A 14,848-nucleotide genomic window follows, 5' to 3' on the forward strand; every position below is an offset into this window, starting at 1 on the left:
GGGGCACCATGGATCCCTAAGTTTGATGGCAGTAAACAAAGTCTGAAGTATAGTGATTGGAAAGATCAGATAACTGGGTTAATAGATGTGGCTGCATCTAACGAGGGTCAAGCTGTTAATTTGTTATTGGGAGCATTACAGGGGGAGGCTAAACGGGAAATTTTTGTGTTAGATGAGAAAGAGCGTGACAAGGCTTCAAAGATTTTGGATGTGCTAGCAAAGTTGTATGGGGATCAACTACCTCTTTGTCTTGCGCTCACAGTTTTTTAGTTGCAGACAACAAGCCAGTGAGTCTTTGCGGTCCTTTGCCTTGCGATTGAGGGAACTACATCGCAAGCTCCAAGGACGGAGTGCTGATGAGGCCCCGTTTGATGAACAGCTGCGAGACCAACTGCTGCTTGGCTTGAGAGAAGGTAGTTTGTGTCGTGCACTTAAAACCTATGTTCGCAGGAGTCCAGTGGAGAACTTTGCACAGGTATATAAGGAAGCCTTTCTGCTGGAGGAAGAACACCAGGAAGCAGAAGCACAAGGTGCTGCTTGCGCATGGGTAAGTGAAACCAATACCCCCCAGTCACATCCACAGGAAAGTCGCTGGAAACAGGCCCTGAAGGAGGAACTCCTGAGCGATCTGAAGGTCCAGCTGAAGGAGTGGACCCAAGAACTTTGGAACGAACGACAGCCTGCAACAGCTCGCCCCCAGACCGACTCGCCTACGGGTATGCAACCCCGTGAGAGGCGACGGACCCAGTCACAATCTCGCTTTATGTGGGATGCCGAAGGTAAACCCATATGCCATCGTTGCAGACAAGCAGGCCATGTTGGGCGTCACTGTCGTGGCCGTTCCGAGTCTCAGCCACCTTTAAACTAGTTACCCCTGCCACTGAGGTCCAAGTAGCAGGGCTTACAAGTGAGGTTAGCAAGACTAGGACCAATTCTGTGTTTGTGGGCCAGTGCCCAACAGTAGATGTTCATATTAATGGCATTATGTTGAAGGGGTTGCTCGATACAGGCTCTCAAGTAACACTAATGCAGCAGGATTTGTTTGAGCGACACTTTGCCAATCAGGTGGGTTTAGGGTCTGAGCCCACATTCTTAACACTTAAAGCTGCGAATGGCTTGGACATTCCATATGTAGGATATGCTACACCATAGAGGGTGTCCAAGTGCCTGACCGTGGAGTTGTGGTTGTAAAACAAGAAGGGCTCACAACCCCCCTCATTATTGGCATGAATGTGATCACTGCATGTTGGAATGCTGTTTTTCAGGGGCCAGGCCAGTTTTCACCTTTGCCACACCAGGATCCACGGATCCAAAGAGTATGGAACCAAGCATTTGCAGTGTGCCAGCAAGCTGTTGTCAACCAGAAGGAGGAATTTGTGGGAAATATCTGGCCTGCTTCACGGGGAGGAATTCGAATTCCAGCAAGGACCGAGGTTGTGACCTGGGCACGGGCTCGACGTGACCTGAGGGCTGCCATCTACTGTGAGCTGGTCGAGACCCTACCTGAATCCCACTCCTTTGGCGTGGCACGGGCTGTTGTTAAGGTGAAGAATGGACGGTTCCCCATACGACTTTGTAACCTGAACCCATTTGATGTGTTTGTAGGCCGTTACCAGAAGCTGGGGCAGCTGTACAAGGTGGATGAAGCTGAAGTCCATGGACATCGGGATTTGGCATTGACCACGGATGTTGACGGGGTTGTGGAGGTACGAGTGGTGGATATTTCAGATGGTGAACAGCCAGTGCCCCCTCCAGACTTGTGTACGGCTCGAGAGGACCTCACGGCAGCACAACAAGGTGAGCTCCAAGCCCTGCTTACCAAGTGGAACATGCTCTTCGCCAGGGGAGAGGAAGATTTTGGGAGGACCGACATAGTACAACATCAAATCCCCACTGGAAGTGCAGGACCCATTAGGGAGAGATTTCGGCCTTTGCCCCCAGCTATGTACAAGGAAATGAGATCGTTGCTGTCAGACATGCTGGAAAAAGACATAATCCGCGAGAGCTCGAGTCCTTGGGCTGCCCCTATAGTAATGGTGCGCAAGAAGACCGGGGATTGGCGCTTTTGTGTAGATTACCGTAGATTAAATGCAGTCACTCACAAGGACGCTTTCTCGCCAGCGGTTATTGGCAGGTCGAGGTCAACCCCCGTGACCGCGAAAAGACCGCCTCTGCCACGCCCCTCGGGTTGTAGGAGTTCAATAGAATGCCGTTTGGCTTATGCAACGCGCCAGCAACATTTCAGCGATTGATGCAGCGCTGCCTTAGCGGCCTTACGGTAGAGTCTGTCTTAGTATATTTGGACGACATTATTATTTACTCCCCTGACTTCACTACACAGCTTCAACACCTTGACCACGTCTTCCAGCGTCTGGCGCGATATGGGCTGAAGCTACATATGGACAAATGTAAGTTCCTACAGCCAGATATGGGGTTTTTGGGCCACATTGTCACCCGTAGCGGGGTGAGGCCAGATCCAACCAAAGTTCAGGCCGTACAGAACTGGCCCGTCCCTACAACCATCCGAGAAGTCCGTGGCTTCCTGGGGCTAGCTGGTTATTATAGGCGCTTCATTGCTGGCTTCGCTAAACTCGCCCGGCCACTCAATTCCCTCCTGGTTGGTATCCCAGCCGATAGGAAATCTGGGAAACGCCAGATCTGTTGGACCCAGGATTGTCAAGACTTGTTCCAACACTTGAAGACTGCCCTAACTCAAGCTCCTGCATTAGCATACGCAGACTTTACACTCCCATTTCGATTATACACTGATGCCAGCAATCATGGACTTGGGGCCGTACTAGCACAGGTGCAAGACGGTGAGGAGCGTGTTGTAGCCTATGCTAGTCGCAGCTTGCACCCGACCGAACGCAACGACTCCAACTATAGCTCATTTAAGCTGGAGCTATTGGCGCTAAAATGGGCAATAACAGAAAAGTTCAGAGACTATTTAATGGGCTCCAAATGTATCATATTCACTGACAACAATCCGGTAGCGCATTTACAAACAGCTAGACTTGGAGCAACTGAACAGAGATGGGCTGCTCAGCTTGCCTCTTATGACTTTGAAGTGAAATATCGCTTTGGCCGTGAAAATGGCAATGCTGATGCCTTATCTAGAGTCCCGATAAGCCATCCATTTGTTGCTATGTCCCAACTCCGTATGCTATCTAATGAGTCGCCACCATCCCAGCTTAAAGCTACAGTCCATTGGATAAGTGAGAATTGGAAGGCTGACCAACAAGCAGATGCTGATCTCCAAACAGTGACAAGGTATGTGATAAGTCGGAATGTGCCGAGACCTCCTGAGCGGCGGGGCTTGTCATTAGGCATCAAACGGCTACTACGACAGGCTGACCGCCTGGTCATGCATGACGGGGTCCTTTGCTGTCAGATAATTCACCCAAAGACTAATGACTGTATGTTCCAGGTTGTCTGCCCAGCCTCTAGGAAGCAAGACGTATGGGAAAAACACCATCTGGCTGCTGGCCATGCTGGAGTGGAGCGAACAGCAGCCAACATTCGCAGACACTTCTTCTGGCCCAATATGGAATCTGAGCTGCGTGAGATGCAGTCGAAGTGTGTGACCTGTAGCCTACAGAAAGACAGGAGTTGTATCAAAGGTTCCCCTTCACCCGATATCTGCGTCCTTTCCCTTAGAAGTAGTGGCGATGGACTTTCTGTCTTTGGGCAGAACCTAACTGACCTCTTCACCCGCTACTCTTGGGCTGTACCTACTCGTGATCAAACCGCAATCACAACTGCCAAAGCTTTGTGGTCCTCTGTCCTGCTCCCATTTGGTTGCCCAATGAGACTACATGCTGATTAGGGCCCAAATTTTGAATCCGCTGTGATGCAGCAATTGTGCGAACTCTACGGAGTGGCCAAAAGTAGGACTACACCCTATCACCCAGCCAGGAATGGTATGGTCGAAAGAATGAATCAGACCCTCTTGGGAATGCTGCGCACTTTAACTGATGAGAAACAGTCACTGGCACCAGTATCTTCCTGAGTTGTTACAAGTTTATAACAACACACCACATAGCTCAACTGGCTTTGCCCCTGCCTACTTAATGTTTGGCCGACATTTGCGTCTACCTGTTGATGTATCTCTAGGGGTAGACCAGCAACAGCCCAAATACGACTGGGGGGATTGGGTCACCAGCCACACCAAAAACTTACCTATGCCTTCCGGTTGGCAAAAGAGAAAATGTGCAGCATCACAACAAAAGCGACGCTATGACCTTCAAGCCAGGGCGGCCCCTCTGGTTGTAGGTGAGAGAGTCTGGCTTCGTGATACGAGTAGCTCCTTTTTTGCCTCGAACAACATAACGTGTATTAGCAGTTTGCTCCGTACTGCCAAAAGTCTCCTTTGTTTCAGCTGAGCGATTACATCACTGCTGGTGATCGGGTGGAGAGCTGAGTAGCCTACGATCTGTGGAGGACTTACGGTTAGGTACCGAGCGATTGGAACATTTGTGGGTTGCCGTGCGGATGACTGCTTGGCTAGGCTAGGCCGGAGAACACTGAAGCTACTAACTCGCCTGCTGCTTGCTTGCTCGTTTGTTTACTGCTGTGCTGTGCTGTGCTGACTGTGGGGACTGCTGTGGGGCGTCTGGCGCTGCTGGTGGCTGGCGGCGGTATTACTGGCTGTGGTCTCTTGTTTTATTACAGTGTTGTATTTGACGTACATTTTAACTGAATTCAATGTGATTGACTGTGTTTATTTATATTTAATTTAATACATTTGTAATACGAGTTTGAGCCCCTTTGCCTCATTGATTAATTGCACTGCCTACTGCCGTTTATCTTCAATTACTTAAAGGTTAACCTATATTGCTGTCTGGTCACGGGCAGCCTTAAGGCTACTACTAATCTGGTGACATCTTTCTGGCGCTGCGAGCAGGGCCTTAAGGCTGCCCGTGACCAGACAGCAATGTAGGTTAACCTTTAGTAATTTAAGATAAACGGCAGTAGGCAGTGCAATTAATCAATGAGGCAAAGGGGCTTAACTCGTATTACAAATGTATTAAATTAAATATAAATAAACACAAAGTCAATTAGACTCACAAATTCACAGTTAAAATGTACACCAAATACAATACTGTAATAAAACAAGAGACCACAGCAAGTAATACCGCCGCCAGCCACCAGCAGCGCCAGACGCCCCACAGCAGTTCCCACAGTCAGCACAGCACAGCAGTAGACAAACGAGCAAGCAAGCGAGCGAGCAAGCAGCAGGCGAGTTAGTAACTTCCGTGTTCACCCGGCCTAGCCTAGCCAAGCAGTCATCCGCACCGCAACCCACAAATGTTCCAGTAGCTCGGTACCTTCCCGTAAGTCCTCCACAGATCGTAGGCTACTCAGCTCTCCACCCGATCACCAGCAGCGATACAATCGCTCAGATTGCCGGGTGCAGACCAAATCTGCCACCCGGAATATAGCTTTTGCGTGGATGCTGAAATCCTGGAACTGCTCTGCTGTGTGTCCGGTTGTGTGTCCGGCTGGGTAGGCCACCTCTGGCTCGGCCGCTGTGTCTTTTGCAGTTCTCCGCCTGACTTGATACCTGCTCGGTGTCTGTCAATCCTGCAAATATAGGGAGAAAAACTCCCACACACCTGTTCCCCCTCATTAAATTAAGCAGCCTATAGGTTCGATTGTGAGTCTTTGGGTCTTTGTTAATTGTCAGTTTGATTTGGGACAGCCGTGACGGGAATATCAAAGTCCACACGTGAAGCAAAACAAAAAACACAGCTCACAGGACACAAATAAATGCATTAAAACACTACAAACGTGAAACATGATACTTTGCACACTGTGACATGATGCCAGCTATAATCTGCCCCATTTTAGAAACTGGTTATATTTTTATTCAGTGTGCTGGCAATGATATAATAATAAATTGACAAATTTGTCATGTCATTGATGACCTCATGAAATAACCAGAAGATAAAAGTGCCTAACTAACCATGTTTTTAACCATGCTTTTTTCCAGTTTAATGCAAATGTGTTAAAATGTACATACATTCGGGCATATGAAAGCCACTACATTTTAGTGCCATATGAAGGGCAGTAGATATTTTGGTACTTTTTCAGAAACCTTGTGACTTGGACTATATAAGAAAGACTATAGCTCTGCCTGTATGAGGACAACACTATTTACTTACTTGTAACTTTTGATTGTTACCAAGTACAAATCAGGTCCAGAGTGGTTCCAGTAGGCAATGTTTGTGCCATTCTGACAGAAGATCGACACGTTGTCAGGGGGCTCAACTGTAGAGAAGAGCAAAAGAGAAAACAAGAAAACAGACAAACAAAACACATTAGCACGTTATATATTTTATGCAGTGTGATTAATTACAATCAATCCACTGTATCAACCCGTTTCTGATGATGAATCAATGAAACAATGGAGCACAAAACTACATAGTGAATAGCATGGTTAGGTGGGAAACATCTGACTGGTATGTTGATGTCCCCTTCACCATCAAAATTGATAATAGGAATTGTCAAAGAAACAAAGGATTGTATTTACCTAAAACATACCTTTAAATAATTAAAAATCGCATGTTGTTCCTTAAGGCTGGCTATGTGCCAAATGTCTTTCTGGTGTGCTAAATATGATGATTCATATTCCTTCCTTTGCACATTCTAGGGTGGCTACATTTGGCATCAGCCTTGTTTAAGCATGCTATTATCTTGGCCAGTGAAATTATTTGGAGAGGGGTTTGCACTTGTGTTACTTTAGGCCAAAAGAGTTTATTAAAAGGGAAACTTCCCAGTCCTACCCCATGTAACTGCCTGGCCTTATCACAGGGTGGAGGATGGACGTGAGAGAGGAGGACATTCCCATTGCATGATCACTACGGTACGGATCTATAGTTCAACAGATAACTATTTGAATGCTGTATTCATACAGCTCAAATACTGTCATACAGTACAAGTCATGGTTCTATAAACAGGTGACTATCTGGCTCGGACCGAGCCACAAACCATTACAGCCAATCAACATATTGCTTAAAGAGCACAGCAAGGAGGGATGTAGTCTGTTGAACTCAAATATCAACATCAATCTAATGACACTGCCACCCTTTCAAAATGTCATGACCAATATCCAGAGGCTTAAAGTTTAACTCCAGACATGGACCTGCCAGATGACGCAGACGCCAGTGTTTTTGTGACTGTGTCAACTTTGGGGGTTATGCAATAATGGACATGTCCTCTTTTTGAAACTTGCACATGATGCCTCTTTCACTTCCCTTCCAAGATCAGCTATTCTTTCCTCAAGGGAAATTGTGGTTAACACACAACCAAAATTGTCTAGATCTGCTCCACCACGCCTGCATCAAAAACTTGAAAAATGAATGATGGGTGAGGCTTGGGTATAGTCTGGTTAAGAAGGTTCCAAGAAGGTAAGGTTAAGAAGGTCAAAATAATGCAGTAAGCTACTTTGTCAAACTGATGGTGCCAATCTACTCTGTATCATAATAATAAACTTCAAATGTTCCCTGTACTCTAAGTCATTGCGGATGAAAATGTCCAAAACAGCTCAAGTCTGAAAATCAGGACATGTCTGTTGGACACAGTCCTGTTTCAGTTCTTAAGTGGCTGTATCTCACTTCACCCTTTGTCTCTCTTGAGGTGAAACAGCGTCACTACCACTAAGCTCACTGAGGGCCAGATGTACGTACATTTGCAAACGTAGCGTTATCAGCGCCATGGACACACCACAGATTGCGAGCGCTGTCAGACCCAAGTTTCCGTCGTATTTATCAATCTTTCAACCCTTAGTGTAAACTGCGCCTTTCTCTGCCCTTCTCCGCCCATAAACGCAATTTACGAACGTCCACAACTGAATGGCAGCGCCAACAAGCGCAGTTGAATGAAGTTAACTGATGACAACATTAAAAAGAATCAAACGTTTAGCGATCATGAAATAATACCATACATGATAAGATGTCAACAAGCAGGGAGATAATGAAGATCAGTAGTTCTACTCTAAACTACTTGTGCACGTAGGCTATGGAAGATTGGTTAAATCTAGCAAGTAGGAAAGTTTTGTGAATGACGTGAAAGTGAAAGTAATACATGCGAAAGGCCAACGAAAGTTAAGGTTGCTTTTGGTAAATACTTTCACCACAAAAACTGGTGTTCTAAATAGCGATTCTGTTGTCTTTGAAAGGTTCTCTTATTGACGCATTGAACTGCAATGTGGATTAACACCTGCTTTTACAAGGCGGAAGTATTTAGGCGCAGAATAGACGTGCGCTTTCAGGAGCAGTCTTTGTACATACCGCGGAATACATAACTAGGCGCTCTTTACTCTTCCCCTCCCATCTTTTTACGCTAAACTCCCACTTTCCCCTGGATCCTCCCATGAATGCATATGCATGACATGACAATCGCAATCTGCCACTTTCAGCTCCCGCGACAGGCAGTTTGCGCTTTTACATCATTGCGGCCTGTTTGTACATACCTCGCAATGATTTTACACGCACATTGCGAAACAAATACGCCTGAAATGGGCGCAAAAGCGTTAGTACATCTGGCCCTAAGTGTCCCCACCCGGATCGTTAAGTCAATGCGAAACAAACAGGATGTGTCTGGAAACCACCGACGTGTGTGACAAGCAACCAGTCTTTGTTCACACAGTCAGCGCTCCAGCCACAAATCATCTGAGCATGCGTCGCTAGGCAACCTACATCCGTATTCATGCTGATAACTATGTTCAAGCATATGACATCCTGCTCCTGCCTCAGGTTTTTGGCATTTTTGTATTTAGCAGTTTCTGTGATTCACCTTCACAGAAACTACTCATTTTGTAAGACTAAGAGCAAATGCTAAGGTACATGACTGATCTCTGATATACATAAGCCAAACACAGCATTATCATTTAAATAATTCTGCAATACTGCATGCATTCATTCAGTAATTCAGCTAATTCCAGTTGGACTGTTTTGCTTGGGTCACCACCACCTTGAGAGAGTAGGCTCTTGACACTTTGTTATTGTAGATCATTGACAAGCTTCTATGCAGCAGCAGGTTAACATGGCATATGGGCTACACCAACAACAAATTGTAAAATGAGACTCTCTAGGCCCATATGTAGGATCAAATGATGTTGAGATTGTAATTCTTTGAGACTCTACCTCAGCGTACTTTGTTACACCTTTGCAACTACTGTCTGAATTTCATTTTCTTACACAATATGATGAACAATGAGTTTTGTTTAAAGGAATGTAGGGTTATTACAACAGTGGTAAGGAAAAACTCCCTTTTGACAGGAAGAAACCTTGAGTGGTAATGATGCGTGGAGTGGAATGTGTTGTTGTTTTTGCAAGTTTTATACATTGGAAACACTTACTCACTTCCTGTTGGATGTGACGATTGACCCCCCTGCTCTTATATTCGTCTTAGGGAGGTCCATATCCCTACCAACTATTCTGTGTGTGGATGAAACTATTTGCTGACCACAAGACTCAATGACATAAGGGTGCGCTATGGAGTGCCTGGGCCACACTTGGAGTAGAGACTGTGAGTGATGATATGGTTGCCAAATTTCATGATTTGTCGCCAGTGGGAACCATTCATTTCAGCCTATTTGTTTATCATCAACAACATTTTGACATCATGTCTTAATTTTTATATGGTTCTGATGAACCACCTAGGAGAAGTGCGTTGAAATTGATCATGTGCCACGACTCTAATAATCATTCTATCTGTTGCCAGATGGTGGCGCTATGCCAAATATGCATTGTGGGCATGTTAACCAATTAATAACCTGTGAAGTTTGAGCCATGTCAAGCAATGCATGGCAAATGTATCACACATTTCCTGTTTATGTGTCGAGGTATGCAAATTCATCGTATCGCCATTTCAGCTAGTTGGGCATCGAAACCCGGTTCTAATATGGCACCGGCGCCAACACAAGCAATAGTAATGGCATCGAATAACAATGTGGATTTCAGTGCCTCATTTCGATGCCACTTAAATCTCTGGCGTTTCTTTTTTTTTTATACGAAAACCTGAACAAGAGATAGAGAAATCCACATGTGCATGTGTCTGTAAACACTGGTCATTTTTGGAAGTGAAAATGTAACTGAAATGTTGCAACACCACAAAGAGTTGTGAAATCACATATGCTCTGCAATGCTTTCAAGAGACATCTTCCAGTTTTCACTGGAAAACTTTAGAATGCAGTCAGAGAGGAAGCATGTGAGCATGATGGCGTGTGTTTAGGGTTAACACATCTGTGGACAATGATTGATGTTGTTTTATGCTGAACCTGTTGATTTCACATAATCACTCTTTACTTAAGTCATTTGTAAGTACTGTCAGTATTTCATGTTGTCAACACAAAGGCTTTTTCATTTTTTAACTCATTTAAATATTGCCACCCTGTTATTTGGGTACCAATACAGGGCACCCAGACATTCCTCACATATGCTGTCTCTCCACAAATTCAGAGTTTGTTCTCCTTTGACTGTTGCACGGTGCACCTATACTATCGCAATACCCTGAAATTACAAATGTCACAACAATACCTAATTTTATTAGTATCGATACTTTTAAGAATGACAGTGTTGTTTTGCAATTAAGATACATATTTCATGTCAGTGTGCGCAAAGCATGCTTCTACTTCTTCTTCACGTAGCCTGTGTCTTTTCTCCTCACACACACACACGCAGCTTTCAACATGCTGCGGTCATGTGGTAAATACAACGAGACATGGCTGCTAGTTATGCTGTGGCCACACAGCAACAAAATAATGGTAGGCTAATGTTAAGTTGATTTGTTGACTTGCACCTCTCAAGTTTGTGTCACTCAATATGAAGTATTCAAATGACTAAATATTGTTTGCTATTAGTAATTATGCAGATCATAAAATATAAATTATAAACAAAATATACATAATAAAATGAATTTCAAAAAATGAAATAGAAACATATAACATGAGCAATCATTTTCTGTTTGTAGCGTTAAAGGTGGCGCGATGAAAGATTTGGGTGTGCCTAAATTTTGTGCTGGTGCACCTAGATAGCCCTGCAATACAGGATTGACCCAGTGTACTAACTCTGTTGATGTTAATATTGGGAGTAGTAGTATTGGCAGTGAGTTGGTGAACATCACCTCATGTATACAAATTCACCAGGAGTCCGGCGTATGTGGACTGTGTTACTTTTTAGATCTAGGGACCTAGGGCAACACTACAGTAAAGGACTGCATTTCTAGGAAGTAAGAGTTAACTACAGTTCTGGCGCTGATTCTCTCATGCACTTGCATACAAAAATGCATAATCCAGCGCGTGCCATCTTCTGTTGGATGTCTTTGTAGCTAAATCAACCACAACATTTCAGTTGGATTTAGGAGTTGTAAAGCAGTTGTCAGGCTGCAGAAAAGGCTACCCAATGGTTATGAGGGAGTCACTGTCACTCCTGATGAATTCATTGGTCATTTATTATGTAGAAAAGGTTTGAAAGAAATCTCACCACAGCAACAAACTTACAAGGGAAGACCCTCTAGGCCAGCGGTCCCCAACCACTGGGCCGCGGCCCGGTACCGGGCCACAGGACATTCCTAACCGGGCCGTAGCTTACGACATGAGTTTTAAAAAAAAAATGCATGCAAACTAAACTAAGTTTAATTCGCAATAATGTCACGTTTTTACATGGCATAGGCCTATATGCAGTTGTTTGATTGCACGCATGTTTGCATTTTGCAAGGTCTATTTTCTTACGTCTGTCTGTCCCGCCTTCAACACTTTTACATACAGTATTGCCTTCAGCGCTGTGCAGCCTCAGGTCAGCTCACTTCACTTGATCAGTTCTTGGCGAACGGTACCCAGATAGCAAGCATAGTCGGCCCGATTCTGGCTGAGTGCTGGCAGTGTCGGCTGAGGTCCGAGTCGGCTGAAGCACAGTAAACACAGTCGGCCCGATCCTGGCTGAGTGCTGCCACTGTCGGCGGAGTTTCAGGTCGGCTGAGGCACTGTCCCCTTGAATAGGCCGACACTGACACGCAGTAGTTGGGCTGATTACTGAGTGTCTTGTTTGGCCCGATTGGGGTTTGATGGGCTACTGCCAGTTTTCGAATCAATCTCGGCAGACGTATTTCATACAGTGTGTGGCCCGATACTTAAGGAACGAACAATGATCAGTATCGCGGCTGTTGGCGGCAAAAATGAAACATTTAGCGACAGCCGGACGCTAAACGTACATGGCCCAATTCTGTAAAGTGACTGTCGGCCCATTACATGTGGAAGAGCCACGAGCAGAGCAACTGTTCAGTTTGAAACCAGGACGGCGCGAAACTGTCTCGTTTTGGACACTGCCTGTGGTAAGTAACATGCAACTTTACCTTAACCTGTTATTGCATGTAAATCATTATGAATGTATGTAGGCTTATTATTGCAGACAAAGTTTAAGTAGCATAACAAGAATGGGTGTTTCAATCTAACCCCCTTGAAGATGACGAAGCTAGCGGTAACATAACGTTATGATTTCTTAGCCTACTTTGTTGGCCTAATTACCGTTAACGTCAGTGTTGGTGGTTAGTCAAAAACGTTCAGTGCTGTAATTAGCTATACTTGCATAATTATGTGGTTTTCAAAGAAAAGTGTGATCTAATCATTTTAGACTGCACTCCTTTGGATGAAGAAGGCTACCCGTGTATACATGTGTGAACCATTTCTTGTGTTGGAAAAACAGGAGACCTGAAGAGCTCTTGGTAAGTTGTACATTGATTTAATAGAATAAGTAATATGTTTTTGTTTAGATGAGCCAAATCATAGGAATCAGCTTTCATCTAGGCCTGTGTTTTGTGATGTGTCATTTTTAGATGCTTTTGGTTTGCCTCATCCATTATGTCAGCAAAGAACAGGAGTGGGCAGGAAACATGCGCTGTTGAAAACATGGACAACCAACTGGAGCACCCACAAGGCTCTTGTGAAGGAAGTCCACAAGCCTTTGTGCTTCAGGTCTGTATGTGTTGACAAATATTTCTTGCTCTTGGTGATTGTTAAATGCTAATATATTACCAATGACAATCACACAATGTCTTGTTTGCCCAAAATAACTACCAGGGAGGTGTTACCAAGACAGCTGCAGAGTGGCAAGACTGGGCTTTAGTAATATTTTGTCAGACAGTAAAGGATAAATAGTTTAATGATTTTTTTCTTTTCTTTTGAAATCACATGCTGTCCATGCATCTCAAATTGAAGGATGGATGGAAAGAACTCTTTGATCAACCCCCACAGAGAGCTGAGGTGGCTATCTGTAAGTATATTTGAGTGGACAAACAGAACTTCTCTGACAGATGACATGTTGAAATCTTGCTTTAGACCTCATAATGATAATATTCTTTTATACCTAAATGCAGTTTGGAGACACCCCCGGCTGGTAGTGCTGCTGAAACTGGTGGAGGCAACAATGAAGCGGCAACAGAAAGAGAAGGCAGGTGGCAAAGGTTGCTGCTATTGAAAAATACTTTGAGAGTGAGTGTGTGTGCATGTTGTAGGTCATGGTACATGGTACAAAAATACAGAATTTAAAGCACTAGCACAACACTTAACTCACAACCCACAACTACTGACAATGGAATTACTCTTTTAGAATGAGTGAGGGAGAGAGATAAAATGTTTAATGTTAATTTAGAATAATTTATTTCTTTGAATCATTATACAGTTTTAAAATGTTTAATTGTTTGTGTTTTTGTATATGAAAGATGTCGATTGTTGTAGATAAAAGTAGCTTGTATATTTTAACTTGTTTAATTTCTAAAGTGTATATATGTAAAAGCTTGTATCATTTTTAAATGTTTGTTTTATTTGCAAGGTTGTGTTTGTCAAACTTGTTAATAAAAGTAGCTTGTGCTTTTAATTACTAGTTCTGGATTTGTGTTTATTTTCAAGTACTTTTGGTAGTTAATGGGCCACATGTGGCCCGGGGACCCAGCCGACATTCAGCCAACACTCAGTCAGATCAGTTTTATAGTGCGTGGGCCAGTACAGGCCCAGAGGCCCAGCCGACACTCAGCCAACACTCAGTCAGATCAGTTTTATAGTGTGTGGGCCAGTACAGGCCCAGGGGCCCAGCCGACACTCAGCCAACACTCAGTTATATAGTGTGTGGGCCAGACCTGGGCCAACAGAATGCATGACAGTCATTTCACAGTGTGTGGGCCACACCTGGGCCAACAGTTCCAATAAGAGTCATTTTGCAGTGTGTGGGCCACATCTGGGCCAGAGGAAATTCTTTGTGTCAGTTATCAGTAACTGGCCCATTGTTGGGCCGGAGGCCCAGACAGAACTGGGCCAACACTCACAAAACCTTGAGGCTAGGTAGTGGGCCGGTCAAATTTTGCTATCTGGGTAGTGTTACACGAAGTTAGCTAAACTGCTAGAATGAGCAACAAAAAAACAAGCATCTTTAGCAGGTCACTGGCAAGAGTGTTTGAGTTGCGAGAGCCGCTGCAGAGATTTCTTACAGAAAAAAAAAAGTCACTGTTACCTGCACATTTTAGTTATGAGGACTGGGTATCAAAACTCGCTTACCTGTGTGACATATTCGGGTTGCTTAATGACCTCAACCTGTCACTCCAGGGGAGAATGACGACTGTCTTTAAACTGGCAGATAAAGTCGCTGCATTTAAAGCCAAGCTTGATTTGTGGGGACGACGAGTGGACCGTGGTGTATTTGATATGTTCCAAACAGTAGTGGGGGTTTTGGGAGAGACTGAGGCAGGGCCCTTTCTCTCGCAGCTGGTGCGCGATCACCTTGTTGCGCTTTCAAATGAGTTTGAGCGTTACTTCCCATCCTCCAAAGATCCACGGCAAACCAATGAGTGGGTCCGC

The 14,848-nt window shown here is 44.6% G+C and overlaps 1 protein-coding gene and 1 long non-coding RNA gene across 2 annotated transcripts in view; one reads left to right on the top strand and one right to left on the bottom strand.

Annotated features, from left to right (window-relative positions):
• The window catches only part of LOC121685049 (interferon gamma receptor 1-like), a 31,262-nt gene that overhangs the window by 8,482 nt on the left and 7,932 nt on the right, over positions 1 to 14,848 (bottom strand). Inside the window, exon 2 of the mRNA XM_042065306.1 lies at positions 6,165 to 6,270. Within this exon, the coding sequence (XP_041921240.1) occupies positions 6,165 to 6,270 (106 nt within the window). The remainder of the gene's footprint in view (positions 1 to 6,164; positions 6,271 to 14,848) is intronic.
• LOC121685051 lies at positions 12,634 to 13,525 on the top strand. The gene is made up of 4 exons (XR_006023240.1): positions 12,634 to 12,723; positions 12,835 to 12,973; positions 13,217 to 13,271; positions 13,375 to 13,525. It is a non-coding gene; the product is annotated as an uncharacterized LOC121685051 (long non-coding RNA).

The sequence above is a fragment of the Alosa sapidissima genome, chromosome 16 (assembly GCF_018492685.1).
Source record: "Alosa sapidissima isolate fAloSap1 chromosome 16, fAloSap1.pri, whole genome shotgun sequence".
Classification (NCBI taxonomy): domain Eukaryota; kingdom Metazoa; phylum Chordata; class Actinopteri; order Clupeiformes; family Clupeidae; genus Alosa; species Alosa sapidissima.